The sequence below is a fragment of the Drosophila hydei genome, unplaced genomic scaffold (genome assembly GCF_003285905.1).
Source record: "Drosophila hydei strain 15085-1641.00,03,60 unplaced genomic scaffold, DhydRS2 tig00008119-arrow-pilon, whole genome shotgun sequence".
NCBI classification, from domain to species: domain Eukaryota; kingdom Metazoa; phylum Arthropoda; class Insecta; order Diptera; family Drosophilidae; genus Drosophila; species Drosophila hydei.
In genome coordinates this window covers 2,661,314-2,688,039 of record NW_022045830.1, presented here as the reverse complement: position 1 = coordinate 2,688,039, position 26,726 = coordinate 2,661,314, and the positions used below count along the sequence as shown (strand labels likewise).

At 42.3% G+C, this 26,726-nt stretch overlaps 9 protein-coding genes across 10 annotated transcripts; 8 read left to right on the top strand and 1 right to left on the bottom strand.

Annotated features, from left to right (window-relative positions):
- Window positions 1-666: 666 nt before the first annotated feature.
- LOC111594435 lies at window positions 667-1,648 on the top strand. Its single transcript, XM_023307723.2, has 2 exons — window positions 667-1,132; window positions 1,188-1,648. The coding sequence occupies exons 1-2, from the start codon at window positions 667-669 to the stop codon at window positions 1,646-1,648; spliced, it is 927 nt and encodes a 308-aa protein (XP_023163491.1).
- Window positions 1,649-5,199: 3,551 nt separating this feature from the next.
- Window positions 5,200-6,505, top strand: LOC111594600. The gene is made up of 4 exons (XM_023307964.2): window positions 5,200-5,394; window positions 5,461-5,728; window positions 5,812-5,993; window positions 6,362-6,505. The coding sequence occupies exons 1-4, from the start codon at window positions 5,200-5,202 to the stop codon at window positions 6,503-6,505; spliced, it is 789 nt and encodes a 262-aa protein (XP_023163732.1).
- Window positions 6,506-9,606: 3,101 nt separating this feature from the next.
- On the top strand, window positions 9,607-10,885 carry LOC111594550. The gene is made up of 2 exons (XM_023307903.2): window positions 9,607-10,102; window positions 10,174-10,885. Exons 1-2 carry the CDS (start codon window positions 9,706-9,708, stop codon window positions 10,608-10,610), a joined length of 834 nt encoding a protein of 277 aa, XP_023163671.1. The 5' UTR covers window positions 9,607-9,705; the 3' UTR covers window positions 10,611-10,885.
- A 1,943-nt stretch (window positions 10,886-12,828) lies between these two features.
- On the top strand, window positions 12,829-13,706 carry LOC111594517 (protein D2). The gene is made up of 2 exons (XM_023307845.2): window positions 12,829-13,041; window positions 13,111-13,706. Exons 1-2 carry the CDS (start codon window positions 12,877-12,879, stop codon window positions 13,606-13,608), a joined length of 663 nt encoding a protein of 220 aa, XP_023163613.1. The 5' UTR covers window positions 12,829-12,876; the 3' UTR covers window positions 13,609-13,706.
- An 11-nt stretch (window positions 13,707-13,717) lies between these two features.
- On the top strand, window positions 13,718-14,493 carry LOC111594518 (protein D2). The gene is made up of 2 exons (XM_023307846.2): window positions 13,718-13,874; window positions 13,936-14,493. Exons 1-2 carry the CDS (start codon window positions 13,803-13,805, stop codon window positions 14,413-14,415), a joined length of 552 nt encoding a protein of 183 aa, XP_023163614.1. The 5' UTR covers window positions 13,718-13,802; the 3' UTR covers window positions 14,416-14,493.
- A 117-nt stretch (window positions 14,494-14,610) lies between these two features.
- LOC111594434 (protein D3-like) lies at window positions 14,611-15,459 on the top strand. Its single transcript, XM_030224745.1, has 2 exons — window positions 14,611-14,845; window positions 14,913-15,459. Exons 1-2 carry the CDS (start codon window positions 14,717-14,719, stop codon window positions 15,393-15,395), a joined length of 612 nt encoding a protein of 203 aa, XP_030080605.1. The 5' UTR covers window positions 14,611-14,716; the 3' UTR covers window positions 15,396-15,459.
- On the bottom strand, window positions 15,457-16,126 carry LOC111601383 (probable small nuclear ribonucleoprotein Sm D2). Of its 2 annotated transcripts, XM_023317922.2 has the most exons (3): window positions 16,061-16,126; window positions 15,982-16,002; window positions 15,457-15,880 (listed from the first exon to the last, which is right to left on the bottom strand). In XM_023317922.2, coding segments are annotated over exons 2-3 (360 nt in total). In that variant the 5' UTR covers window positions 15,984-16,002; window positions 16,061-16,126; the 3' UTR covers window positions 15,457-15,522. The 2 variants fall into 2 exon arrangements, with proteins under 2 accessions (XP_023173690.1, XP_023173689.1); XM_023317921.2 differs by having other exon boundaries at window positions 15,982-16,104.
- Window positions 16,127-16,186: 60 nt separating this feature from the next.
- On the top strand, window positions 16,187-17,888 carry LOC111601384 (tRNA:m(4)X modification enzyme TRM13 homolog). The gene has a single exon (XM_023317923.2). The coding sequence runs from the start codon at window positions 16,458-16,460 to the stop codon at window positions 17,784-17,786; it is 1,329 nt and encodes a 442-aa protein (XP_023173691.2). The 5' UTR covers window positions 16,187-16,457; the 3' UTR covers window positions 17,787-17,888.
- A 207-nt stretch (window positions 17,889-18,095) lies between these two features.
- Window positions 18,096-20,660, top strand: LOC111594580 (vesicle-fusing ATPase 2). The gene is made up of 2 exons (XM_023307937.2): window positions 18,096-18,292; window positions 18,418-20,660. The coding sequence occupies exons 1-2, from the start codon at window positions 18,183-18,185 to the stop codon at window positions 20,558-20,560; spliced, it is 2,253 nt and encodes a 750-aa protein (XP_023163705.1). The 5' UTR covers window positions 18,096-18,182; the 3' UTR covers window positions 20,561-20,660.
- Window positions 20,661-26,726: the final 6,066 nt, after the last annotated feature.

Here is a 26,726-nt window from a genome sequence, read left to right as displayed (position 1 = left end):
TATGCCCTCCCTTTTTGTGTTGGCTATTCGAAAAAATAAATTTGTTTTCCAATAGCCGCGCCTTCAAGTGCATTTGGTGGGCTTTACAGGTGGCCTTTAGCTAATGCAGATACAGCCGCTTCGTATATCGTATCGCATTCTAATTGAGTTGCCAGGCACGCACCTTGGATTGGGGAAGTTGAGTTTACGACAAAGCCGAAGCGCTGAAGCCATAAAATAACTTTCAATTATGTGCGGAATGATATGGTGAGTATTATGCCTGATTAAACCAGGGGCAAATGGACAGCCAGACGGTCAGACAGTCAAACAGTTAGCAGGGGCATGACCATAAAGTGTCGAGCCGCTGACCCAATAGAAGCAACCGTAGCCTATAGAATCAGAGAGCAGCTGGTATGTGCCGCAGCCAGACCTCTGGCTAGCCACAGGTGAAACTTGCTACAACTTGCGCTTTCCATGACTTTGACAACAAAACGCAATGGCCAATAAAGCTGAACGCCGAAGCGGAGCCCGCAAAGAGCGACGCGTATGTCGCATACGCAATTCAATTAACAAAGTACCGACGTATAAAAACCAAGCGCTGTCCGGGCCACATTTGCATAACCCATTGAGTCGCCAACGCGTGCGCAGCTAGCAGCAGCTTGGATCGATATACCGCACACTGACAGGATGCAGAGCTACGTCTGGCTAATTGGCGCCTTGACCGCGCTGGCCGCCACCGCCCAGAGCGCGACCACCCAAACGCAACCCACAACGCCATCGGCCACGCAGTTGGCCTTGGACATGTACCATGGCTGCCTCAAGGATCTGAGCATCTCGTGTGTGCGTCCCAAGGCGCTGCAGTGGTTCAACGCAGCGCTGCAACAGAACGAGGTGAGGTTAACTGAGCGTCTATCGGTGGTGCGCACCACACAGCAGCCGGAGGCCAGCACCACTACCGGTCGTGCGCAGGGCGCCGAGCAGCAGCAGCAGCAGCTGTTCGACAACATCGACAACTACTTGGCCAGCCATGCACTAAAAATTCAGGCGCCCGAATATTTCCGCAGCTCCGAGGCACGCTCTATCGTGCCCGAATATCTGCTGCAGAATCCCCTGACCCAAGGCGGTCTGATACCACTCGGCGCTGCCAATGAGGGTAAGTCTGATCCCAGCCAGCTTTAATGTGGGTACTCACACGACTTCTTCCACAGGACGTGGCATGATCCGCAAGGCTGTGCTGCCCTTCTTGCTGGGTCTCAAACTGAAGACCACAGTGCTGATGCCGCTGGTTCTTGGTCTGATCGCGCTGAAGACCTGGAAGGCCATGACGCTGGGTCTGCTCTCGCTGGTGCTGTCCGGTGCTCTGGTCATCTTCAAGATAGCCAAGCCCAAGATTGTTAACTATGAAGTGGTGCACTATCCCCATCAAGTTGAACATGTGGTGCCGCATCACATCGAGCACATTGTGCCACATCACATCGAGCACATTGTGCCCCATCACATTGATCATCATCTGGATCATCATTTGGATCACCATGTGGATCTGCCCGTGGAGCACATTGAGCACTTGGAGCATCCCTCGCCCGCCTGGGACCCCCATGCCTGGGCACGCTCCTCCCAAGAGCCGCAAGACGCACAGGACATGGCCTATGCGGCACAGAAAAGACGTTGAAATCGAAAGGCAACATGATGAGAGGACTTCTACAATTGGCTCTATTTTAAGTAGTGCAACGTATTGTTTTTATTTATTTATTTATTTATTATTTATGAAATGTACAAAACAAAAAGAAAAACAAAACTGAAAGTAAGATAAAATCCATAAAAGGAAAAAGGAAAATCCTGAATATGTTTTGACAGTTGAAAGTGGGCGAGCATAAATATGTGCAATAAAAACTAAGCTAAAAGTCATTTGGCTAATTGAAGGTATTGGACGCAAAAGTTTGTTGAGCCAACGTGAACTGTAATTAGCAAATGTAACAGGCGCTTAATTAGGGCACTCGCAGTTACTTGCTAATGCCTAATGCCTTAACTAGCCGGGCCCCAAACGCACTTAACCTTTGATGGCCAAAAAGCAAACAAACAAAAAAGCACCAAGAACTGGCCAACTACAAGGCAACAAATGAAGCCAACTCCAGCTAGGCCAGATTGAGGCAACGACTGTGGCATTAAAGTATTTGCAACACAGCCCTTAAGCGCAACGTGCCACACACTCAGCTTGACAAGCGCCACATCCTTGCAGCCCTTGCAGTTTTCAATTTGTTTTTCTACTTCTTTTATTTTTTTTGGCACATTCGTAAAACAAATGAAAATGGATATTTTTCGTATTTTATTTGTACTTTTCGCCTCGTTTATTTTTCAATATCAATAGCTGCCAGTGGAACATTTAAGCACTCACACGTGGCCATCGAGAAAGTTGCAGCGCTCCCAACAGCGACAGCAGCGACAAAAGCTGCGTGCAACTATGCAAAATGGCGCCAGCGCCAACAACCGACGCCACAGCAACCACAACAGCACGGCAGTGACAACGGCAGCAGTGACAGCAAGCACTGACAGCAACAACCGTTCAGAGTGCTCTGATTGGCTATGCTCGACCTGAAGATACCCTGAAGTTGCTGTTACTAAATTTCTAATTGCCTACTTCACATATATTTCTGCAGCTATAAATCTTAAGCGAAAATGATGTCGATAAGGAATTTATTTATATAAAATGTGTTTTCAAGTTACTTGAAATTTAAGGACTTAAGCTCTTAAAGTCTTTGAGTTATGCTAAAAGAAAACAAATTCAAAGTATATATTATATATATATCGATTTTATGCTAATGCCGAAAAGCCATCACTTTTTGTACTCTAAGCAAATGTGAATATCAAATTTAGAGTGTCTAGCTTTTTTAACACACACAGAGTAGACGCGACAGGCAGTTAGACAGACTGAAAGACAGACTAGAAAAGATAAGCACAGACGTGTTTTACATATGTATAGACAGGCATTGTCATATCTAGATATTTCATCAAAGGCCAAGAACTCTTGGTAGTGTGTTTTGATGCCTGCTTCTCCTTCCAGTTGCATACGTGTGCACAGAAGCTTGTTACCCCTTTTCGATATCAGCCAGGGCAAAAACATCAGCCATAGTGTGTATGGCTTCGTGGGCTGGCCAATACTTCATTGATATTTAACTTGACTGCTATCGCTTGGCCGTTTCTACGCAACAATTTGATATGCGAAAAGGGGAAAAAATCAACTTTTCCAATTTCATTGGCAAATGTTGGGGATTCGGCGGCTGCCAAAATGCGCTCGGAATTGCAAATCAAGCGCCAACGCGTGGTGAAACTTTGGCTTCACCGAAAGAGTTAACAATTTACAAACTAAAAAATAAACAAAAAATAAAAACATATATGCGCTGAATTAAACTGATATCAATTCCATTTTCGTGGCAGGCTAAAAGCGTAATCAATATACGAGATTCATAATTTACATGTTGCAACACGAATATTTCGATATGCAGCTCGTGTCGTCGGCGTGTGTAGCTGAGTGGTTGTCTGATTGTGTGGCTGGGTGGTTGGGTGGTGCTGTTGGCGAGTCGTATCTACGGCGTATCTGCTGTCACTTTCGCTTTCGTTAAGGAAAATCACTTTCTACATCATTGACATGGGCTCAGTGTCGCCGAGCTGTTGCTCAACTCTGGCTCAGCGTCGAACCCAACTTCAGCGCTTAATTATTAATTATTATTTATTTCTTTATTAATTACACAATTTACTGTATAAAATATGCGTTGCATTTACTTTATGACTAGTTATTTAGCAACCAGCGAACGGCCTATGCGCCTATGCGATCTGCGTGCTGCTTACCACAAATAAGTGTTGCATATCTTTCTGCTAGCCACACAATGTGGCATGCACAATTTTATGCCCGACATTTTTGTTCATTTACAATTCTGTTTAATGGCTTTTTTATAGAACTTAATTATGTTTGATGTTCCATATAGCTATTCAGAAATTAACCTATGTTAATTAACATACAATTTATTATTTTTTATATAAAAATTTGTTTTTTTATGTGCTATATTTAATTCATATAATTTATACATTGAACATACAGTAATGGGCTTTGAAAGGTCTACTGTAGTAGGTATTTCTTATTATTTTAATTCTGTATTAAAGATCCAGAACGGAGACTTCTTTAGTAAATCTATGACACAAGTTTTTCAGTACTGCAATTTGACTATAGTCAAATATTTATTGTTGAGGTATAGCTTATCATATTTGATATCACTTTACCAAATTTAAATGCATCTCAGCTCAAAGATATAATACAGTTATAGAGCTAGCAGATAGCGTTCTAATATATCAATTTCCATATCCACACTAAATACTTCCCCTTTACATTGCTAGCCAGCATATAGGACTTATTGTACTCTAAGCAGTTGCTTTTTATTTGCAATACTCTATTAGTTCTTAGCCATCACATACCAATAGTTAATCATCCTTAAGCTTTGTAGCCGCTGCAACTTATTTCCATTAATCATTATAATGAAGTGAAACCAAACATTAAACTTCGTTAGCCAGCTGAAAATGCATTTGTGTGCAGAGTCTGTTTCTCTAATCCTCTCGCTCACATTGCCTTTTAAAGCGCAAAAAACGTGCAATTCATAAACTTGGTTAACTATTCAAAAGCATACGTAAATGGTGCCCTAATAGCATTTGCTGCTCGCTTAGAGTTTTCTTCAATTTCCTTGGGCTATGTTTGGAAGCAATTTGGCGCCTCAGACCTTTTTCCAAATCCAGCAGGAAAATGCATTTAGTATCAAAGTAAAGTTAACCAAATGAAACGCAACGCTCAAGCAGATAGGCAGAGAGCGGCACGCGTTTGAAATAAAACCGTATTAAGTATACGACACGTGGTGTTCAGGCACGCACACGCGCTGCCCGCAAAGCCGTCAACAGCAACAGCAACAGCAGCAGCAACAACAACAATGCAATGCTGCTCTGCCTCTTTCGTTGTCTGCTTCATTTATGTCTTCTTCCGCCATGTTTCTTTTGCTTTGCGTACGACCAGGCAGCCGAGCGGGGGCCCGACCGAGTCTCGCAAAGAAACATTGGCCAAGTATAAAAATCGTGAACAATAGAAAAACGATTATTAAACTCAATTGTGCCAGCATTGAGGCGAGTTGTGTGTGGTGCCCAGCGTCAAGTACAAATACGAAAAATATACGCAAGCCAAACAAAATGGCCAAATTGCTCCTTCTGGTTGTGGGCATTACAGCCCTGGCAGCAGCCGCACAGGGCGCCACAGCGCCTCAAATGCAGCGCCTGATAGCCGAGGAGCAGAGCAAATGCGCCAGCGGCCAAGACTCCATGGCGTGCATTAAAGAGCGCGCCATGCGCTTCGTGGACAATGTGTTGAGCCAAGACAGCTTCAAGGTAAGCAAACACCTCTCTCTTTCTCTCTCTCTCTTTCTCTCTTCATAAGTCGCTCATCACTTACAGCTGTCCAATTTGGAGGTGCGCACAAATGGCCAGAAGGTGGCTCCGATCAGCGAGGCACGCGCCAGCACTAGCGACGGCTTCCTGGATGCCATTGAGAACTATATGAGCGGCCATGATGTCAGCCTTAATCTGCCCTTGGCCGATGCCAAGATCACCGTCTCGGCACGCAATCTGGCCAACGACGAGCTGAGCTTGAATCTGCAGCTGAATAATGACGATGCTACCGATATCGAAGCCAGGGGTAAGAAGGGCAACATCTTCAAGAAGGGTGGGTTACCTCAAGCCAAGGCCATAAACAGCTAAACTGAAAAAAAACAAACACCTGCACACGCACACACCTTCTATGTTTAGGCAAGAAACATCGTCTACGCAAGCTGGCCATGCCCATTCTGGTGCTCATTCTGCTGAAGGCCATCACCGTGATACCCATGGCAATTGGCATACTGAAGATCAAGGCATTCAATGCGCTCGCCCTCGGCTTCTTCTCCTTCATTGTCTCGGTTGGTTTGGCCATTTTCCAATTGTGCAAAAAGGTAAGACCGTTCAGCTATTAAAAACGCCATTTCTATTATCTTTTAGGCATTCGCGGGCTGCGGTAATTAGTGAGTGCGAATGAGTGAGTTGTGAGAGAGAGGAGAGGAGAGGGCGACGGGTTATATTCAAATTACAATTACTTAAATATTAGCACGTATGTATAGTTACACAAGAAAAGTGGCGCGTGCGCTGGGTAAGTTCTACCAAGAAAAAAGCAACCCGAGTCCAAAACCCTCCTCCTCAACACCCTCCTTAAAAGCACCCACTAAAATCAAGAAAAAGCAAACCCAAAAATGTGCCATCAACTCGGACAACTGCTCATATTCTAAACCCGAATCTCTGCTCTGCTCTGTTCTGTCCCCCACAGATTGCGCATGATCATCATCATACCGCCCACATCACCGCCCACGGACCGTGGGACGGTCGCAGCTTTGGCGCCGCGCTGCCCGCCTCCGTTGTGGAGCAGCCCCAGCAGCTGGCCCAGGAGCTGGCCTACCAGGCCCATGTCTAATCCCAAATCTGAAGCCACAAGAGCAGGCCACAAAAATGTTGTTAATTGTTAAAAAGAAAAATTGTTTTTGTTTTTCTTGTGACTTGATTTGGGCGCATTCTTTAGACCCTATATATGTAAAACCTATTTATTTATTTATTGAAAAAAAAAAAAAAACAAAACAAAAGATAAAGACAAATCAAAACACAAATACCAAAAGAACACAAATAAATGCCTACAAATTTAAGTAAATTATATTAATTTAGTGTAGCCTACTTACGGCTGCCTTCAACTAACTGGCCGAGTCCAAAGTTTCACTGCGCCTCAATTATGCATGGGGCCAAGACACAGTTGGCGACGTCCTAATTAGCCTAACTTAAGTGGCTCAAATTCTTTGGCGCAACGCGTCTAATTAAATATTCCAGTCTGCACTTGGCTCGATTAATTCGACGAACTTGTCTTTAATTTTAATTTTTAAGTGACTTCTTTTCACTGGCCCGATGAAAGTTGCGGCCGAAAGTGAAAGTCTTTCCATATTCTAATCGATAGGCAGCTGCTGAAGCAGAATGGACCGCAGCCTAAGTGCAGCGCCCCATGACAAAAGTCAACCTAAAATTCTTAGGCTTCAGCGCACTTCCACACATTTGAATTTCATTTACAGCAATAAAGGACAAAGAGTATACGAGCAGCTGGTCCAGGCGCATTCTTATGGCCAATAAAGCGAATAAATTGTTGAACAGCTAGGCCATGCTAGCCAAGTGGAAAAACTTTAAAAATTCAGTTGACAATTTGAAGTGCGTGCGTGCGAGGGGCGTGGCGGAGTGAAGGCAGGGGAAAGCTGAAGTTGCGGGACAGTTGGCTTCGCACTTCGTTGCGTTGCTTTCATAACAATTTGGCATTCAGCAGGAGATTGCATAGCCACACGAGCATATGGAAATTTATAGCATCTTTACACTCTGATATACCCTGTACTAGCTGCAAGTGGATAATAAAAGTTAAGCAAGTTTTGCGTATGGGCCATTGGCGAAAGGCAGCTCATAAATAAAGTTGACTTGATGTAGTTCAGTTCTTATTGCTGTGTATTCTCCTACATATGCCTTTATTTATGCGGCCTTATTTTCTGCCCTCTATTTTGTCAACTATTTATCTCACTCTGTGTATTCTTTGAACTGCATGTAAGTCATTTAGCGACAATATTTTTGGGTTAATTATTTATCCTTTCATTCCCTTAATTTCCTCCTTTTCAGTGTACAGATTATCAATATAACTCACATAGAATACCCTGCAATACAAATAGACCTCATTCAAAGGGTCATTAGTGCTGTGCTCTGCAAGATATCTTCGCCCAGGTATCTTTTAGTCAGGCATTCCTGTCACTTTTACTCGTTTCTTGTTTTCATTTTTTTTCCTTTGACTGCATTTTCGATTGTTTTTCAATTTTGGCACGAATCGAGCCAAGTGTGGCGCTCGAAAACGTCAACAAAATTTCTTTTATCGAATGATAACAGATCGTGTGACGCTGACAACGACACCTGTTGCATTATTCACATTATCAGTTAGGTAATCTACGAGTGTTGTCAGCCGTCAACTCTGCGTTCATTATTTGCTTGCAAAGTTAACACTTTTCTCAGAGATATTACGATATCTAACTTGCTCTGCAATTGAGAGCAATTTAAGTAAATTTTCGGCTTCAAATTATGCATGATAAATTGTATATTTAATAAATCAACTTTATGAAAACAAACTCAAGCAATGTGTAGACAGCACAAACCAATGCTGCATAAGAAATAAGTCTTATTAATGCTCAGCACTCGTCTCATAATTTCATTTCACATTCCAATTGCTTTGCCTTTTTTATGGCACACTTTAAAATTATTTTATTTAAGGAATATTATTGAAATGTTTGTCTAGCTAAATATATGCATATATATATATATATATATATATCTTATTATGCTATATTTAAAATGTTATTATAATATAGTCTAAAATATATAAAAATTTATTGTTTTTATATGCCTTGAGTATTTTCTCTTTCTTCGGTGCGTTAAGCTCACTAATGTCATTCAAAAAAAATTAAATTATATAATTATAATTTTTTTAAAAAATATATAATTTCTTTTATATACATTAAATATAAAAGATTTGCCTGCAATGCTATAAATATTGATAGCCTTATCTAAGTGTTTGTCCTTCGAATCAATTATACAGACCGGCATCTGTTGTGATTCGAACCCTGACCCCATCTAAACTAAGTTTTGACAAACTTCCAAGTAATACAGAAGCTGCAAAAACTTTTAGCCAACAAAATTAAATTTGATTCCTTAATCAATGAAAAGGTTAAGAAATGTGTAAAGAAAATTAAATTTATTGATTTCTTCACTTTCGTTGACCCACATTGAAACGTGTCATAAATATATATGTCACAAGTGGCAGCACAAATCCTATTTCGTAATCCCGCCCAGAAACAGAAACAAGCAAAATGACAATAATTCGATTCGCAGTTCCGCATAGACGATAAACAAATGGCCTAATACGCATCAAATGGCCAAAATGGACAAATGGCCAATACCAAAACGTAGACAAGTTCCGTACTGATTTCTTGTATCGAAATTTGACACAATACGCCGAACAATGTACGTGCCCTGGACCTGGCTCCGTCATGGGCTATGTCTTGGGTCTGGCTTTCATGTGTTGTTCGCGTAAGAGTTGAGCCCGCGCATACTAATTGGGGGAAACAAAAGTTATTTTCATCGGTCGTCGATAATGCAACTTTGATCAGCACTTCGAGCGGGGGCTTGAGTGCTGGTGGGGGGAGTTCGTATGTACGTATGGCCGCTATGGAAAGCGAGAAAGCTTGCATGTGGCTAGGGAGTCTCTGGGCTGGTCAACCCAGATATCAGCGAGCCGATCCAATAGTTTGGTGAAAAACTTTGGACACCCCGAAGAGCTTGAGCCAAGGTTCGGCAACGGCTTTCGTCAGCTCGACGGCGTGTAGCTGTCCAAAAATATATTTGTGCGCTCCAAAACTTATGTCGAATGCAGTGGCTACGGGTCTTCTGACGCGTCTCTCGGTATAAAATCGTCGGTAGTGGCACAAGTGTTCAACATTGTCGTCGCAACGGCATCGCAGTGAACACTACGCGCTCTGGTAGTGTAAATAGATATACTTATATATAGTTAGTATATATAGCAAGTGGATATTTGAAAATCTGATCAAAATGGCACAACGTTTCACATCCTTCATCGCGTTCGGTAGTGTGCTGCTGCTGGCGGCGTCTGTTCAGGGTGCTGCCATTGATAATGCGGTCACACCCCGCATCCACAGCTCGGATGAGCTCATCTCGACCATTGTGGATAAGTGCTTCCATGCCAATGCCATGCATTGCCTGAAGGAGAAGGTGCTCACCTATCTGGACACGGTCGCCAATGTTGAGGAGGAGGTCAGCGGTCGCGCCTTCAACGAAGATGTCATCGATAAGGTCATTGTGGATCGTCTGGCACGCATTCTGCGCACCAACGAGCTGCGCCTCCAGCTGCCAGAGACCTTCTTCTCCAGCTCGGTGATGACCTATCGTTCCGATCGTGGCTTCGACTTGGAGCTGCCCAAGGAGGAAGGTGCGTCTGCTTCGCTCGATACTTAGCCTCCAACTAGATTTATAATCTTAACTCTCATTCCAATTTGACAGGCCGTGCTGAGAAGAAGAACAAGGACAAGCTCTTGCTGCCTCTGTTGCTGCTCATGAAGTTCAAGCTGAAGGTTATCATGCCCATTCTGTTGGCTCTGGTCAGTCTTAAGGCCACCAAGGCTCTGATCCTGTCCAAGATTGCCATCAAGCTGGTGCTCGGCTTCCTCATCTACAATTTGATCCAGAAATTGGGTGGCATGAAGATGAACATGGTGCCCATGCCACCACCAATGCCAGCAGCTGAATACGGTGTGCCAAGCACCACCGCCTCCTCTTACGATCCCAGCAGCTGGGAGCCCATGAGCGGTGGCCCATATGCCCGTTGGGACTCACAGAATCTGGCCTATAGCTCATACCACCCCAGCAGCTCCTCCTCGTACAACTCGGGCTCATCGTCCGGCGCCTCCACCTCGTCCAGCTACAGCTCCTCATCTTAGATCTTAGATCATACTGCCGCTGTTAATGTACATACCAAGGAACTGAGTGCCACACCGTGGCACTTTGAGTAAGCAGACCAAATGGAACCGGAACATGCCTAGGCCATAAAATTAGTTGTTAAGTTTAAGCGCTCGACTTTTAGCCATTCTATTCATTTCCATGCTCCATCTACTTTCGCTTCCTCTCGCTTCTTCTCTATCGCCTCTTTCTAACTGCTTTTGCTTCCAGCTCTGCACTTTCCGCTACTTAAACTCTTCTTCTCTCCCCTCAGAAATCGACCAAAAATCAAGCAAATTAATTGAAATATTATTTATTTAATTTATTAAAAATTGCAAAAATTGAAAAGTAAAAACGGTTTTTTTATTTTTGTATATATATAAATATGTATGCCATGGGTTTTTAAGAAAAAAATAGTCCTTTAATGGTATATATAATATATATATATATTATATATTTCCTATATAATATATATATATAATATAATATATAATATAATACATATAATATATGTATTAAATATATTATATATATTATATAGGAAAATGATTCCGATCACCAAAATAAATTCAGTTTTTCATGTTTAAAGTCTTTGAAAAGCAAACCGAATAAGTTAATAAAACTTTGTGACTTTTTAAAAGTATTTTAAGCAATATAATAATTTTTAAAGCTCTATCAAAGTTTGAAATCTAAAAAAAAGCAGTCATAGTCGCAATCTAAGCAACGTTCGTATATAAAATAATTCTAAGTCTATAATAATAAAGAAAGGCGTTTTAAATAACAAAACCAGTTCTAAACTTTGAATGTTTTGAAAGCTGGTTCAACAATTAAATAAGTTTACAATTGAAAACTGCTGTGAATTTTGATCGAAGACATGAAAATGTTGATACAGTTGAGAATATTTTGAAAAAAAAATTGAAAAACAATCGAAATCTATTTTTAGAATAAATATATATAATAAAAACATATATAATATATATAAATAAATATATATAAAGAAATTGTTTTTCATCACGAAAATTGCTTTTTTCTCGCAAAATAATGAATACTATGATTACATAGGAAGCACAAATTATATTTGATCACTAAATCTGTGTAGGTTCTACAAAACAATAATACATATTGTTTCGATTCACGTATTTGAATATGAACCGGATACCTAAAACTTGATTACTGCAGATCAAACAAATCGCTTAGCCTAATTTCCAACACTTAAATGTGATTACAAAGCAGCATTCATGATGCCCGAGATACCCTTTCTATAACTACGGTCGCTTTCGCCAATTTCCAAGTGGTAAAGAGTGAAGCTTCAAACACAATTCAAATGTTACAATCGAGATATTAGCCAACATTTGTCAGATGTAATGATATTAGTTAACATGCTATAAACACTGCGACAATTACCTGCACACTCAATAAAATAGAACTAAATGACCTACTAACTGTTTCTGGCATATATAATTTTCATGATTTATTTTTGTCGGTTTTTACTGTTCCATAGTCACGCAAATTCCGCAAATTGAAATTTCGTCAACGCACGCCAAACTTTTCCTAGGTACACATAAATTTAAACAACTAAAAGAGAACTATAGTATATAGCTAGAAGATAATCTACTAACAGCACACTTCTATTTATTTTCAAAAGCTTTTAATTTTTAAATTTGGATTTACGAAAGGCAGATTTAAGTATATTAGAATTGTAATTTTGATATGGAAAGTGAGGCTCAAAATTTTAAGGTAGGACTAGGTGAAAGCTTACGAGATCGAAAATATTTGGAATCAAGGCGAGTCTTTAAGAATCTTAAAATTTGATGTCTTTAGCTTAATAATAATATGATAAAAATATAGATATATATTTTTAAAGTTTTTAAAAATATAAAACAAAGCTGCACATGCAATAAGAGGTAAACAAAAAGTCAGTCAAATATATGTAGATCAACCCGACAAACGATGTTTATAAACTTTACCAAACCTTAGACAGTTACATACCTAGCCAGCTAACCAATATGCCCTAGTAAGCTAATACGCATTTAAAGCATAACAGCAGTCGTGTCTGCTTATCCAGCCTGACACTTAGCCATGGGCTTAAAGAGCAACAGCTGTTTTAACACAGCACAGTCAAGCCGCAGACTTGGCAAACTGGCCACCAGACCTAGACCGAGACAGCCGGTTTTTCAGCACTAATGCAATCTGGGTTGGTCGGGTGCGAGCGCCTACATAAAGCGCTGCCAGCGCCAGATATCGGCCAGTATTGATGCTGAAATCGAAATGTGGACCAATTGCACACGCTTGCTCTGCCTCTGGCTGTGCCTCAACATAGCCCGCTGCGTGCCAGACACTGGCAAGATACGGGACACAGATGTCAGCAAGTTCTTCAGGCACTTGGATGTTATACCGGACTTAATATCTGTCGGACCACAAGACTTTCTCAACGTAAGTTCAGCTCCAGCCATCGAGCAAAAGAAAGAATCACTCTCACTGTCTATCCTCTTGGTTATACAGGTCACATATCCGGGTAACATACGTGCTGATCGTGGCGTCCAGCTGCAGGCCTTGCAGGTGCGGGATGAGCCGCAGGTGAATTGGATCGCTGGCACGGATAATTATTATGCGCTTATACTGACCGATCCGGATGTGCCAGGAATAATGCCACAGATCAACGAGTATCTGCACTGGCTGATCGTCAATATACCCGGGAACCAAATGCACCTTGGCGATGTGCGCGTTGGCTATGTCGGTGCCACGCCCGCCAAGAGCAGCGGCCTGCATCGCTATGTGTTTCTGTTGTATAAGCAGCCGGATTATCTAAAGTTCGAAATGGAGCATGTGCCCAAGCATAGCGATCAGGGCCGTACCAACTTCAGCACCCGAGCATTTGTTAAGAAATATGATTTGGGCTTCCCTTTGGCTGGCAATTTCTTTACCAGCGAATGGAGCACAGACGTGCCCGTGCTGCACAAGGCCAACTTTGAGTCTAGCGGGAAACCGCTCTCTTTTTAGGTAATCAACAAGCCGAGCAACGAGCTGTGGCCGGTTTTTAATCGGATTGCCAAAGAAATGCATAAATTAAGTTCAAGCTAAACTACGAATTCAGCTAATTGTCAAATCAGATACACTGTAAATAATTTCTATCACGAAAATATACGCTGTCAGTCGATCAAATTTAATTTTACTCAATTCGTAACTCCGTAATTATGGCCGAGTTCTTTGCTAAGCACAAGATTGTGCCTGATGTGCTGCAAGTGGCACCGATAGAGCTGCTCAAGGTGAGCTTCGCCAGCTTCTTGTTTCTTGATCACCTGTCCTTAAGTGAATGCCTCACATTAGGTCACCTATGCGGGCGGCGTGGAGGCAAACAGTGGCAACGAGCTGACGCCCACTCAGGTGAAGGCAGCGCCACAGCTCGAGTGGCCCACGGAGCCAGATGCCCTGTATACTGTCTTGCTCACGGATCCGGATGCGCCTAGTCGCAAGGAGCCCAAGTTTCGCGAATGGCATCACTGGCTGGTTGTCAATGTGCCCGGCAATCAAATCGAGAAAGGTGAAGTGCTCAGTGCCTATGTGGGTTCAGGGCCGCCGCAGGGCACAGGTCTACATCGGTATGTGTTCCTGGTCTTCAAGCAGCCGAAAAAGCTGTCCTGCAACGAGCCTCGCATTCCAAAAACAAGCGGTGATAAGCGCGGTAAATTCAATACGTCTAAATTCGCGTCCAAATACCAGCTGGGTAATCCAGTTGCCGGCAACTTCTACCAGGCACAGTGGGACGAATATGTGCCCAAGTTGTACAAACAACTGTCGGGCAAATGATAAGAATTATTATACTAAATTGGCGAGTACACACGATTAATGTTGATAACCAATTGGCGTGCATTGTTGAAAATGAAAAATAAAAAGGTGTTATTAAACATATTTCCACGAATGTTCAATCGCAGCTGCTGGCAGCGATGGCTGCTGAGTTTTATAAGCCAAGCCTCAGGTCTAACTGGTTTCAGTTGAGGACAGAGCTCGCTAGCGATCAGTTCACATACACCGAGTCTCATAAAGAGCCAAAGTTAACTTGTACCTCGGATTAGTCTTGCATAACTAATTCGACACATCAGTAAACAACATGTTGCTGCTGTCTGTGGCAATAGTCTGCGTGCTCTCTGCGGTGCAGTGCAACCCAGACTTGGATGCATTCAAGTGGCACGGCGTAGTGCCTGATGTCTTGTCCCAGCTTCCCGAACAGCTGCTAAAGGTGTGGCAAAACAAAAAAGAAAGTTTCAGTAGCATCTTAAATGTAATTTCAATTTTTCTGCTTGAAGATCACCTACGACAATCGGCTTATGATAATGTGCGGCGATATTGTGACGCCTACACAGGTAAAGAATATTCCCACTGTGGAATGGGCGGCCGACCCTGATACATACTATACGTTGGCGATGGTCGATCCGGATGCGCCCAGCCGATCGAATCATAAGCTCCGTGAATTCAAGCACTGGCTGGTGGTCAATATCCCCGGCAACAATGTGGCCAAAGGTGATGCGATAGCTGAATATGTAGGCGCCGGGCCACCAAAGGATACAGGACTGCATCGCTACGTATTGCTGTTGTACAGCCAACCGAAGAAGTTGACATTCTCTGGATCTCGCGTTAGCAACAAAAGTCGTCGCTCCAGGCCCAAGTTTCATATCAAACAATTTGCGGACCATCATCGTCTGGGGCAGCCCATAGCTGGGACGCTCTTCCTGGCGGAATATGACGAGTATGTGCCCATACTGAACAAGCAGCTATCGTCCGGTCAATGAACGCCGTAGAATAGAATGTTACATTTGTTTACCACATAATTTGAATTTACATCATTCGTTATTATAGCAAATTGCAAATTAGTTTTATTGATTGTAGTTTAATGAATGGGATTTCGCTTTGTGATTTCTATTTGCCGGCTGCCGTGGCCAGTGGATTCCGTAGAACTAGAATTACAGAATCGCCGCGCAGAAACATTTTCGATATGAAGCGATCTTTGTTGACGGGTTTCACCTTCTTTTTGCCTTTGCCGGTACGCGGCAACTCCGTCCACATCTCCTTAACATTCTCCAGGACCATGTTGCAATGGCGGTCGAAGGCTTTGACGCGGCCAAGCAGTTTTTTGTTGTTGCGGCAATTGATGAGCACTTGTGTGTTGTTCTTCACCGATTGTGTGAGCACCGACAGTGGGCCAGTGTTGAACTCCTCCTCTTCCTGACGAGCCAGTTCCTCCGGCGTCAACTCAGATTTCGGTTTTACGAGAGCCCTAAAAAATGTTGATTTCAGTTTGTTTGGCACAACAACAACGAGCATGCCGGCCGCAAGCTAAATCTGCGCTGTACCGGCGCGTTCAAGTGTTTTACTTACATGTTGATGTGCTTATGGAAGCTTATCCAATTGTAATGTAATCGTCTATTATTAATTTATACAATGAGTAAATATTTACCAAAACGTTTGGGCCTCGCGGCTTTTTTCCGTGTTTAACAAATGCTAAATAAACTATCGATACTTTATATGCTACTATCGATATTTATCTTAAGCGTTGCCACCTAGTGCAACGCGCAATCTATTCAAAAAATATTTAAAAATTGTGTAATAAAGCATTTTCTACACATTCCATGCACATGCTAAGCGAATTTTACAAATGATCATGCCATTTTTGCTTAAGAATTTACATTAATTGTGAAAAGTTATTTATCAATTCCTTTGTTATGTTTTTAGTGCATTTGTGTTTTAGTATTATGTTTTGTACCACATGCGGCCACACTTGATTCCACCATTTATTATTGTAAACAAAGGCACGTGCGGGATTCAGGATTTTTCGTATTATTGATATAGATGGCATGGCCGAAGCAATTGCCGCTAAGAAACCCAAGATGAGTACGGATGAGAAGGCGGCTCCTCCGGGAGCACTCAACTGTGCGCACTGGGTACTTCGCAAGAAGAGGTACTGCAAAATGGAACCGAGCAAGGGCAGTATATTTTGCGGGGCGCACGAGCCGCCAAGTGAGGCAACCGCAGAGAACCCAGAAGCAGAGCGCATACCCTGCCCACTAGATCCCAAGCATACAGTGTTCAAACGAAAGCTGGCCAAGCACCTGACCATATGCAATGCCAGAGATCAGGTCAACACACTGCCCTACATTCTGAAAAATGTCAATGCAGGCGATGAACTAGAATCTGACAAACAGCAAGAACTCTGCGAATACGAGAAGCTAAAGCTGCACGAGCTGGAGGATGCAGAGTTCTATAGTGTCATAGACAAAGTGAAACAGCTATATGACATACATATAGCTGGCAACATTGAGCAACTTCAACTGCAACATTCATCGCTGGAGGAGCCCCTGAGCCACAGCGAATACGGTCCGGAGACACGCAAGCATTTGGTACAGACATCCGCATTGCTGGGCATACTCGAACGTGACCAACAGTTGGGTGATAACACTAGCTACATTGAATTCGGCGCAGGCAAAGGCCAACTGGCCTTTTACCTTGCCACCGCACTTGATACGAAACAGTTTGCCAACTCGCAGGTGGTGTTGGTGGACCGTCTCTCGCTGCGCCACAAGAAGGACAACAAACTGAGTAATAAGCAGCTCGTGCAGCGAATACGTGCTGACATTGCGGACCTCAAGATATCCCAACTGCCAGAACTTAAGCGTACCCAGCGCAATGTGGCGCTATCAAAACACCTGTGCGGCGCCGCAACTGACCTAACCCTGCGTTGTGTACTGGCCGACAAAGAAGCATGCAATACTAATTATATATTAATAGCCCTATGCTGCCATCATCGGTGCTCCTGGCGGACCTACGTGGGCAAGAAGTGGCTTCAAACAGCAGGAATCACACCACGAGAGTTTGTCATCATCACCAAGATGGTAAGCTGGGCTGTGTGTGGCAGCGGTATTAGTCGCGAGCGGCGCAAAGCTATGGCGGAGGCAGTCACTCAGGAGGAGGAGCAGCCCCAACAGGAGCCCACGCAGAGATTAAGCCGTGAGCAGCGCGAGCTTATTGGCTATCAATGCAAGCGTGTCCTAGACTACGGGCGGCTGAAGCACTTACAAGCAAATGGCTACCAGGCGTCGCTCAAGTTTTACGTGTCGCGCGATGTTACCCTGGAGAATGTTATTCTACTGGCACAACGCGACAGCACCAGGTGCAATAATACTTAATGCTAATGTATTAATTAGTAGCATTTTTAAGCTAAATACATGACAAATAAATATATATAGCTATATTCAAATAGTTATATATAAATGTCGATCTTGACTGACAATGACAATGGGCAATCTTGAAATTATATATTCGAGCAAAGCCGGCTTACATTGGCAATTTAAGATACAGACCATATTGTTTTTGTTTTTCACTTTCTTTTGGTCAGCTGTTCTCGCTTCCAATGCAGAAGCGTTTCCAGTGTGTACACCAAATATTATTTTTTTCTCTTTTTTGTAGCCAGGGCTGCACAACAGTGCGAACAGCTGTTGGTGAGTCAGTATTTGGAAACAGTTTCGCCTCGTAAATATTAAATTGAGCTAGAAAATTAATTTTAATCGATTTGTGCTGCAATAATGGCTAACGAAATGGCGCACAAAATGAAGGCCATCAAATGTCCTACAGACGAACTGTCTCTAACCAACAAGGCAATCGTCAATATTGCCGATTTCACCGAGGAAGTAAAGTCAGTTTGAGTTTCTGTTTTTGTTTGACTTTTGAATGATTTCATAAAATGACGCCAGCTTGATGTGGGCGTCTTTATTAAAGCTTATTAAATCATTATTTCATGTTTCGTTGAATCACTAACAGATATGTCGACATCTCGCCGGGACCTGGACAGCATTATATATTTGCGCTGGAGAAGATCGCCGATCTGCCACGTGGACATGTGGGCTTCTCTCTGGTGCAGCGCAAATGGGCCTCCCTCTCAATCAATCAGGAAATTGATGTCCGCCCCTATCGGTTCGATGCCAGCTCTGACATCATTATATCGGTCTCATTCGAAACGGACTTTCTGCAAAAGAAAACCATCACCCAGGAGCCCTACGACTCGGATGAAATGGCCAAGGAATTCATTATGCAGTTCGCGGGCATGGCCCTGACGGTGGGTCAAACACTGGTTTTTCATTTCAAGGACAAGAAATTACTTGGACTGGCGGTCAAGACGCTAGAGGCTGTGGATCCCAGAACTGTTGGAGACGGTAAGGAAGCAAAGACGCGTAACGTGAGATTTGGCCGGGTGCTAGGCAATACGGTGGTGCAATTCGAGAAGGCCGAGAACTCGGTACTCAATCTGCAGGGCAGATCCAAGGGAAAAATTGTACGGAGCCCCATCATAAATCCCGACTGGGACTTTGGCAAAATGGGAATTGGTGGCCTGGACAAAGAATTCAATTCCATCTTTCGGCGCGCTTTTGCATCGCGTGTCTTCCCACCCGAACTGGTCGAGCAGTTAGGCATCAAGCACGTGAAAGGCATATTGCTCTACGGTCCGCCTGGAACGGGCAAAACTTTAATGGCTCGACAGATTGGCACCATGTTGAATGCGCGTGAGCCCAAAATAGTGAATGGACCACAGATTCTGGACAAATACGTGGGCGAGTCGGAGGCCAACATTCGACGCTTGTTTGCCGATGCTGAGGAGGAGGAGAAGCGCCTGGGACCGAACAGCGGACTACACATTATCATCTTCGACGAAATCGATGCTATCTGCAAGGCACGTGGGTCGGTGGCTGGCAACAGTGGCGTACATGACACTGTGGTCAACCAGCTGCTGGCTAAGATTGACGGCGTGGAACAACTGAACAATATACTGGTCATTGGCATGACCAACCGCAGGGATATGATTGATGAAGCGCTACTACGACCCGGTCGTCTGGAGGTGCAAATGGAAATTAGTCTGCCCAATGAGTTGGGACGCGTTCAGATCCTCAACATACACACAAAGCGAATGCGCGAATTCAATAAGATTGCCAGCGATGTCGATAATAAGGAGATTGCGGCTTGCACAAAGAACTTCAGCGGCGCTGAGCTAGAGGGTCTGGTGCGTGCTGCTCAGTCCACAGCCATGAATCGTCTGATCAAGGCCGACGCTAAAGTCCACGTGGATCCCGAGGCCATGGAAAAGCTAAAAGTAACGCGTTCCGACTTTATGCACGCCTTGGAAAATGACATAAAGCCCGCATTCGGTGCAGCTCAGGAGATGATTGAAAACATGCTGGCCCGTGGCGTCATCAACTGGGGCCCGCCGGTGACCAGCCTACTAGAGGATGGCATGCTGTATGTGCAACAGGCCAAGGCTACGGAAAGCTCCGGCTTGGTATCCGTGCTCCTTGAGGGTGCGCCCAACTCTGGCAAATCGGCGCTGGCCGCCAATCTGGCAAAAATGAGTAATTTCCCTTTTGTCAAGGTGTGCTCGCCAGAGGATATGGTGGGCTTCACCGAGTCCGCCAAGTGCTTGCACATACGCAAGATATTCGATGATGCTTACCGCTCTACGCTCAGCTGCATTGTGGTGGACAATGTGGAACGTTTGCTCGACTATGGACCCATCGGGCCGCGCTACTCCAACCTAACACTGCAGGCCTTGCTGGTGCTGCTCAAGAAACAGCCACCGAAGGGCCGCAAACTGCTCATCTTGTGCACCTCAAGCAGGCGACAGGTGCTCGAAGAGATGGAAATGCTATCTGCATTCACATCCGTTCTGCATGTGTCCAATATATCCAATCCCGAGCATGTGCTAACAGTGTTAGAGGATTCCGATCTATTTAGTCCCGAAGAGCTGCAAGGGATTGGCCGAAAATTTGGCGGCGCACGAGTATGGATTGGCATTAAGAAGCTATTGGCTCTAATTGATATGGTGCGGCAATCAGAGCCGCAGTATCGAGTTTTGAAGTTCCTTACTAAAATGGAGGAGGAGGGTGGATTGGAGTTGTTGGCGAGACCGCAGTAGCTACCGCCCTTGGGGGAACTGAGAATGTCAGTTGTGGAGCTCAACGATGCTTTCTGAAGCGTGTCCAAAAATAAACTGCACCAACGAATTAGCTCGAATAGAGATTTGTAATACATTTTATAACGACAAATGACCATATAACAAAGAGCTAGAAACAAGTACAGAACCGACCAATAACAACAATAACAACAACAACAAATAAGACAAAACAAAGTTTATAAACATTCCGCACAAATCCCAACGACTAGTCCACTCGAGCCTTGTCGCCTCCTTGTCAAACTCTTGGCATATTCGTGACTATTAGATAGTTGAATAGTAACTACGGATACCCTGGTAGTTGTATCTTTATATAGACGATGTATCTATTGGAAACCCATATTGACGTGAATTTGTTTGAGTTTGTTAGATTTGTACATTTTTTTTCATATAAGTAAAATATATAGAATGAGAGATAGTAATGATAATATTTGCGAATATGCCAGCAGCCCTCAGCTATAGTAGATAAATAAAATATAATTAAAATTTGTAAACCTATATTAGTTTCTAATCAAACTTTGTTTACTCCCCATTTTGAAATTGTAATTGCAATTATTTAAAAAAAAAACACCGGCAAAAGCCATAGCTTCAATCCCCGCATAGAAACGTGTGCCCTCCCTAGGATTGTTAGATATACGAGCACTTCCTTTTATGCCTCGCTGTTAAGTTCAAAGAAGTTAAGGATTAATATACAAAACATTTGGTAGAAGGAGCAAGCCATACTATAATCAATTTATATAAGTGTTTTATTGTCTATCTATTGATGTATATATATATGTGTACTTTATATGAAGCATGTATTTTGGCATACATTTTTGAAGATCATTTGTCAACTTTGATACGAGGCTCGATCGCTTTGATCGTTTTGATACAATAGCGCCGCCTTTGCCTACAACGGCCAATTTTGTAACTAACTCGAGACACACCGCTCAAAAGTAGACTATAAGAATGTGAATCCCAGCGGGAAGTTCACACATGCCAATTGTATTCCAGAATTTGATATGTCAATGTCATATTAATTACTAAATAGGACAATTGTATTATGCACGCGACTTTTGTTTTAAAATTTACAAGCCACATTTGTTTATATACAGTGTGGCAAAAGCACAATAATTGCATACTTTTACGGGCTAAAAACGGAAGCATAAATGAAATTAAATTAAATGAAAAGATATGAATTGAAAATTTACAAAAATTCCTTTTAGATATCTAAGAAGTTACGCAATGCAGTGCACTGCGAGAATAATAGTAGAATATGATTTATATATATATATATATATATATATATGAGAAATATGTTTCCTACACAATTAAATAGCAACTGCATTTGAGTAGCATGTACAACAGCAACACGAACAACATTCATTGTATGTTAGAAAATATGTTTCTTGGAAGTTTACAAAATGAATTTACTTAACCATAAGCAAACCCGCATGTATGTATATGTATGTGTGTAATAAATGCATAAAAGAACGTCTTGACATTCTTGAACTTGACTCGGGCGCCAACCCAAACATGTGGAGCAACAAATCAGAGCCCAATTGCGCAGACCCCACTGCCAGACGTCGATCAGCTGTTGGAGACGCCGTCGTGGTGCGACTAGCTAGCGACAAGTTGACCCGCCACACTGGCCACTAGCCGCTGAGCCACAGTGGCTCAACGAGTATAACTGACCAAGACACACCAGGCAAGGCAGACTGTAAGCTCGATCCACTTCGAACAGAGGCAGCTTTAATATGTAATTTGAATAAATGATTTATAATGTAAACATTTTAACGGGGCAGCGAGTCGTATACGTAATAAATGTAGATTTCTTATTTATGTATTGTAATTGATATATGTCGCTAATTGCGCGCGACGCCCATTTGACGCGCAGCGTTTCACATTGGCCGTTAGCTTATCTAAGGAATCCTGGCCAGCTGCAAGCCAACGGTGCTTATTAACTAATTAAAACTGCATATTTTTCCAAGATGCAAAATTAATTCCTATAGAATGGCACAATTAGGCGCAAGAGACACGCTGCTACTAATTGCTGCCCCTTGCTCCCGCCGCCGGTATGCCCAATGACGGGGCTTGCCCTAATGACGCCCGTTCAGTTCACTTTTGACGCGTCATCCCCGGACTAAGCACCCAAAAATATCCAATTTCAGCGCCCAACAAGTGGGGGTCGCGTCATCTGGCAAGCGAGCGTACGTATGCAAATTTTCATGACGAAAGTCCAGTCGGACAAAGTTCAGTGACCGGAATGAGAGAGAGAGAGAGCCCACCCACTCACTCTTTCCATCTCTCCAAGCAATACCGAAATGAAATTTTCATTCAACCGCTGCGTCGCCTCTTTAAAAATAAAATGCGAAACTTTTACAAAAACGTCGAGTGTGCATGTGTGAGTGTGTGTATTTTTGTTACTAATTGAAGGCGAGGGGTGGTGCTCGCACTTGTCAGCCAAAGCTGCAGCCACCTAAGCCGTTCCGTCCTCCAACCAACACACAGTCGTGCCCCTCGCAACACTCTAAAACCGGCTGTGGCTGTTATTGTTGTTGCTGCTGCCGCTGTTACTGTTGCTGCTGCTTTTGTTGTTGTTGTTAAAAGCACAAACGCCGGCAGCAAAGGTTCGATTTCACTTTCGCACGCTGTCTCTGACGTCGCGAGCTGCTGGCGCTACCAGCACTTGTTGAACGAGGGGGCTTAGCGGGTATTTATTGCTGGCGAGGGGGGAGGCATTGGGTGGCTGACAGTAGGTGCCATCCGAGTGTAACAGGGGCAACTGCGCTGAGGTCTGGGTCTGCCTTGGGTTCAGGTTTGCATTGCAGCTGCTCTCACTGCTTTCATTCAAATGGCAGTTGCTCTCGCTCTCACCACATATGCAGCGCTCAGTTAGCAACAGTTTTTCAGGATACAGTGAGGTATAGTCTCCACTAGGCAGGCTGCTTTACAGGTAAACATTCACAGACAAAACCAAAATACTTACTACTTAAATTTAAGTACAATCAGCTCAAAGGTCGAAATTGAAGTCAAGTTTAAACTGCAACTTTTAGTAACAATTAATTTTTATGTTTTCTAAAGTTTAATATAATTTAATATAATATATATAATAATGTAATATAAATTAATATAATATAATATAATATTACTAGTGGACTTAAAGCTATAATAATAATAATAAAATATATTTCGCAAATAAAATACTGAAATCTTGAGTTTCTAAATACAAGACGAAATTATAATCCATGAAAGATTGAATTTGTGTCGTGTGCTTAAATCAAGATTTTAGTTTCATGCTTCATTTGGTAATATTCATAAGACAAATATCATAAATATCCTGCTTCAATTTTTACTTTTAAGAACCAATCGAAGGGCTAATAAAAACTCTTAAGAAAAGTTTCCAAAGATTCAAAAGCTGTACAGCTGTGCTCAAGACAAGCCCATAATATTCTGTGTCGTGTGCACAAAGATTCCATACAGAAATTACAGCTTTATATCACATATATATAGACACACATACATATGCATACTTATATATAATGTTCAAATAAAAGCGAAAAATCATGCAAAATCTTCCTGCATTACACAAACGCGGAAGATTTGCTTGCTTTAATACTTGTACTCGCACATTTCATGGATTTCCCAAAGCTGGCTGCATTTTCATGGCATTTTCATTGGATTTCGCATGTGTATGGGTGCCTGTGTGTGTGCGCGCATGTGAAACTAACAGTTAAATTAGCAGTTTTTTTCTGTTTTGTTTTGTATGGCGCTTCATGGCTCTGACGCTACAATTTTACAGTGCAGCCCGAAACTTTGGTCTGTCTGTGTTTCATTTCAGTTGTTTTTCCTCTTTTTCTTTTTTGTTGCAATTTATAATTAAGTTGCAATTTGGCATGCGAGCCAAGAAGTTGACGGCGCTGCCTGGTCCCAAAACTATTCGAGGTATGTCTGAAATTTTCTTGGAACTTGCATGCGTCTTAGTCATCAGAATTGATATGGCAAAAATATTCAAAATAATTGCATTATATTATTTTGCTAAATTTGGAAAAAATTTTATTGATTAACACACTAAATAACTAGAAAATATTTGAAGAAAATAAAAGTAAAATGCCTTGAACTTTGCTAACAAAATTAATTTCCATGAATATTTATTTAAAAATAGTTTTAATTTATTATTTTAAATGTTCATTGCGTGAACTTAAAGATTGTTGTGCTCATGGGTTAAACCTATTTTATATGCATTTGCAGCCTAAACACAAGGCACAACCCACAAGATTACAAAAAAATAAATAATAATCAGCCAATCGTTTCAGAATCAGGCAAAACAAATCAAAACTTTGGAGCTGTTTGCCAAAACTGAGGAATAAAAGAAGACGAATGAAGGGCAAGTCGAAGATGGAATACACTTGACGACATAGAGCTGCTAGGTTTTATTTATAATAAAATTTAAATATGAAAGCCAATAATATATATTGTATTTCAATTACATCAGCAGTGCTTTGTGTTCTCAAATTATTTAAAATACTAATAAAATAAAAAAAACTAAAACAAAATTCATCCAAACAAAAAAATGTTATATTTAAATATCTGATTTTTTTAATTGGTTTTTATTTTCATTTAAAATATTACAAAAAATTTGACATATACAATTAGATCAGAATCAAGAATATATATCATTTATGCGCTCTCCTGCGATGCGTTACACATCTCATAGGAAAATCGCATTGGCCTGTGCTCGAGTAAGACCAAAAAACCGAATGCGGGATCTGCAAAGAAATCCGTGGAAATTTTTGCCGCACGCGATCGAGACATTCGCAATTCATTTCGATTCATTGATACACGCGGCGGCAAAAAACTCTCAGTGCCAAATTAAATAATACGAGCTCCCTGTTCCTTGTCATTATTATATTGTATTCCACCCTTTCAGTTTTTTGCGTGTTTAGTTTTGCTTTTTCTCCAGCTTCACTCTCATGGATGTGTGCGTGTGTGTGTGCCATATTCATAGGAATTCCTTGGCACAATCCAAACCAGTCGCAAGATCAATCAGTGTGCCATCAGCATTTGTGATCTTGATCTGCGACTGCGTCACTCGCTCACTCTCCCTCTCTCTCTCTCTCGCTCACTCTCTCGTGGCAACTTGACTTATGGCAGCGCGTCGTAGTTCGCTTTCATTTGTATCCTCGACAGCTGTGGGCTGTCTTGGCACGTGCCTAGTTTCGACTTTCTTCACTTCTCTGGGCACAGCTCGTATTACGCAGCTCGAGCAACCCTTTGTGCACAGCTTCTTCAACTGACCACGCCCACAAGTCATTAGGGCGCACACTTACAGCAGGCGGATATTGAATTGGATGTCTTTCACTTCCTTTGGCGCAATTTGTTTTTCCCAATTCGCATAGACGACGTCGACGACGACATCTGTGATCATTGTCTTTCACTTTTCATCAAACTTATTAATTTCTTCGATCACAATTAAAGCGAATTTGATATTTCCGGCCGTAAAAGCATTTCGGTTCAATGAACCCAGCGTCCAGAATCCTTGAACTTGACTGCAGACAAAACATATATATATATATTATATATATTTGTATATATATCTGTATGCGCATTGCCAATAATCTATTTGAAACAAAGAACTTCGAGCGCCCTTTTTGGCGGCACCCTCACAAAATTATTGAGCAGCCACAAGAAATGAAGGAACAGTCAGTCAAAAAGATAAAACATAAAAAATAAAAAATATATAAAAAAAAGTAAAACTAAAACAGAAACAGTCCGATTTGTGAGTTGGCTGTGTGTCTGTCTCCTTAAATGCTACCTAAATATTTCTGTTAGAAAGAAAAAGGACTTTTTGATGTAGTTTTTTTGTGGCTGCTGCTGCTGCTGCCGCCGCTGTTGCTGCTGCTGTTGTTGTTGTTAGGTTAGCCACATATTTCATTCTAATCAACGTGCTGCAAAACATATACTTAGCTCCCTTATGATATTTGGCCTGAACGATTCGCTTTGCTACGAAAATTGCATTTAAACGCTTATTATGCGCTTTTTATTTGCAACCCATACTTAAGACACGCCCCCAAGCGATCGGTCAGTCATGCAAAAGCTTATATCATAGCAACATATAGATGAATATCTATGTGTGTTAGATGGACCGCAC

Coding starts and splice junctions, on each gene's coding strand:
- LOC111594435 (XM_023307723.2), top strand. CDS start 667: ATGCAGAGCTACGTCTGGCTAATTGGCGCCTTGACCGCGCTGGCCGCC. Junction 1,133..1,187: donor ACTCGGCGCTGCCAATGAGG/GTAAGTCTGATC, acceptor CTTCTTCCACAG/GACGTGGCATGATCCGCAAG.
- LOC111594600 (XM_023307964.2), top strand. CDS start 5,200: ATGGCCAAATTGCTCCTTCTGGTTGTGGGCATTACAGCCCTGGCAGCA. Junction 5,395..5,460: donor TGAGCCAAGACAGCTTCAAG/GTAAGCAAACAC, acceptor CATCACTTACAG/CTGTCCAATTTGGAGGTGCG. Junction 5,729..5,811: donor GGGCAACATCTTCAAGAAGG/GTGGGTTACCTC, acceptor TTCTATGTTTAG/GCAAGAAACATCGTCTACGC.
- LOC111594550 (XM_023307903.2), top strand. CDS start 9,706: ATGGCACAACGTTTCACATCCTTCATCGCGTTCGGTAGTGTGCTGCTG. Junction 10,103..10,173: donor GGAGCTGCCCAAGGAGGAAG/GTGCGTCTGCTT, acceptor CCAATTTGACAG/GCCGTGCTGAGAAGAAGAAC.
- LOC111594517 (XM_023307845.2), top strand. CDS start 12,877: ATGTGGACCAATTGCACACGCTTGCTCTGCCTCTGGCTGTGCCTCAAC. Junction 13,042..13,110: donor GACCACAAGACTTTCTCAAC/GTAAGTTCAGCT, acceptor TTGGTTATACAG/GTCACATATCCGGGTAACAT.
- LOC111594518 (XM_023307846.2), top strand. CDS start 13,803: ATGGCCGAGTTCTTTGCTAAGCACAAGATTGTGCCTGATGTGCTGCAA. Junction 13,875..13,935: donor CACCGATAGAGCTGCTCAAG/GTGAGCTTCGCC, acceptor GCCTCACATTAG/GTCACCTATGCGGGCGGCGT.
- LOC111594434 (XM_030224745.1), top strand. CDS start 14,717: ATGTTGCTGCTGTCTGTGGCAATAGTCTGCGTGCTCTCTGCGGTGCAG. Junction 14,846..14,912: donor TTCCCGAACAGCTGCTAAAG/GTGTGGCAAAAC, acceptor TTCTGCTTGAAG/ATCACCTACGACAATCGGCT.
- LOC111601384 (XM_023317923.2), top strand. CDS start 16,458: ATGGCCGAAGCAATTGCCGCTAAGAAACCCAAGATGAGTACGGATGAG.
- LOC111594580 (XM_023307937.2), top strand. CDS start 18,183: ATGGCTAACGAAATGGCGCACAAAATGAAGGCCATCAAATGTCCTACA. Junction 18,293..18,417: donor GATTTCACCGAGGAAGTAAA/GTCAGTTTGAGT, acceptor AATCACTAACAG/ATATGTCGACATCTCGCCGG.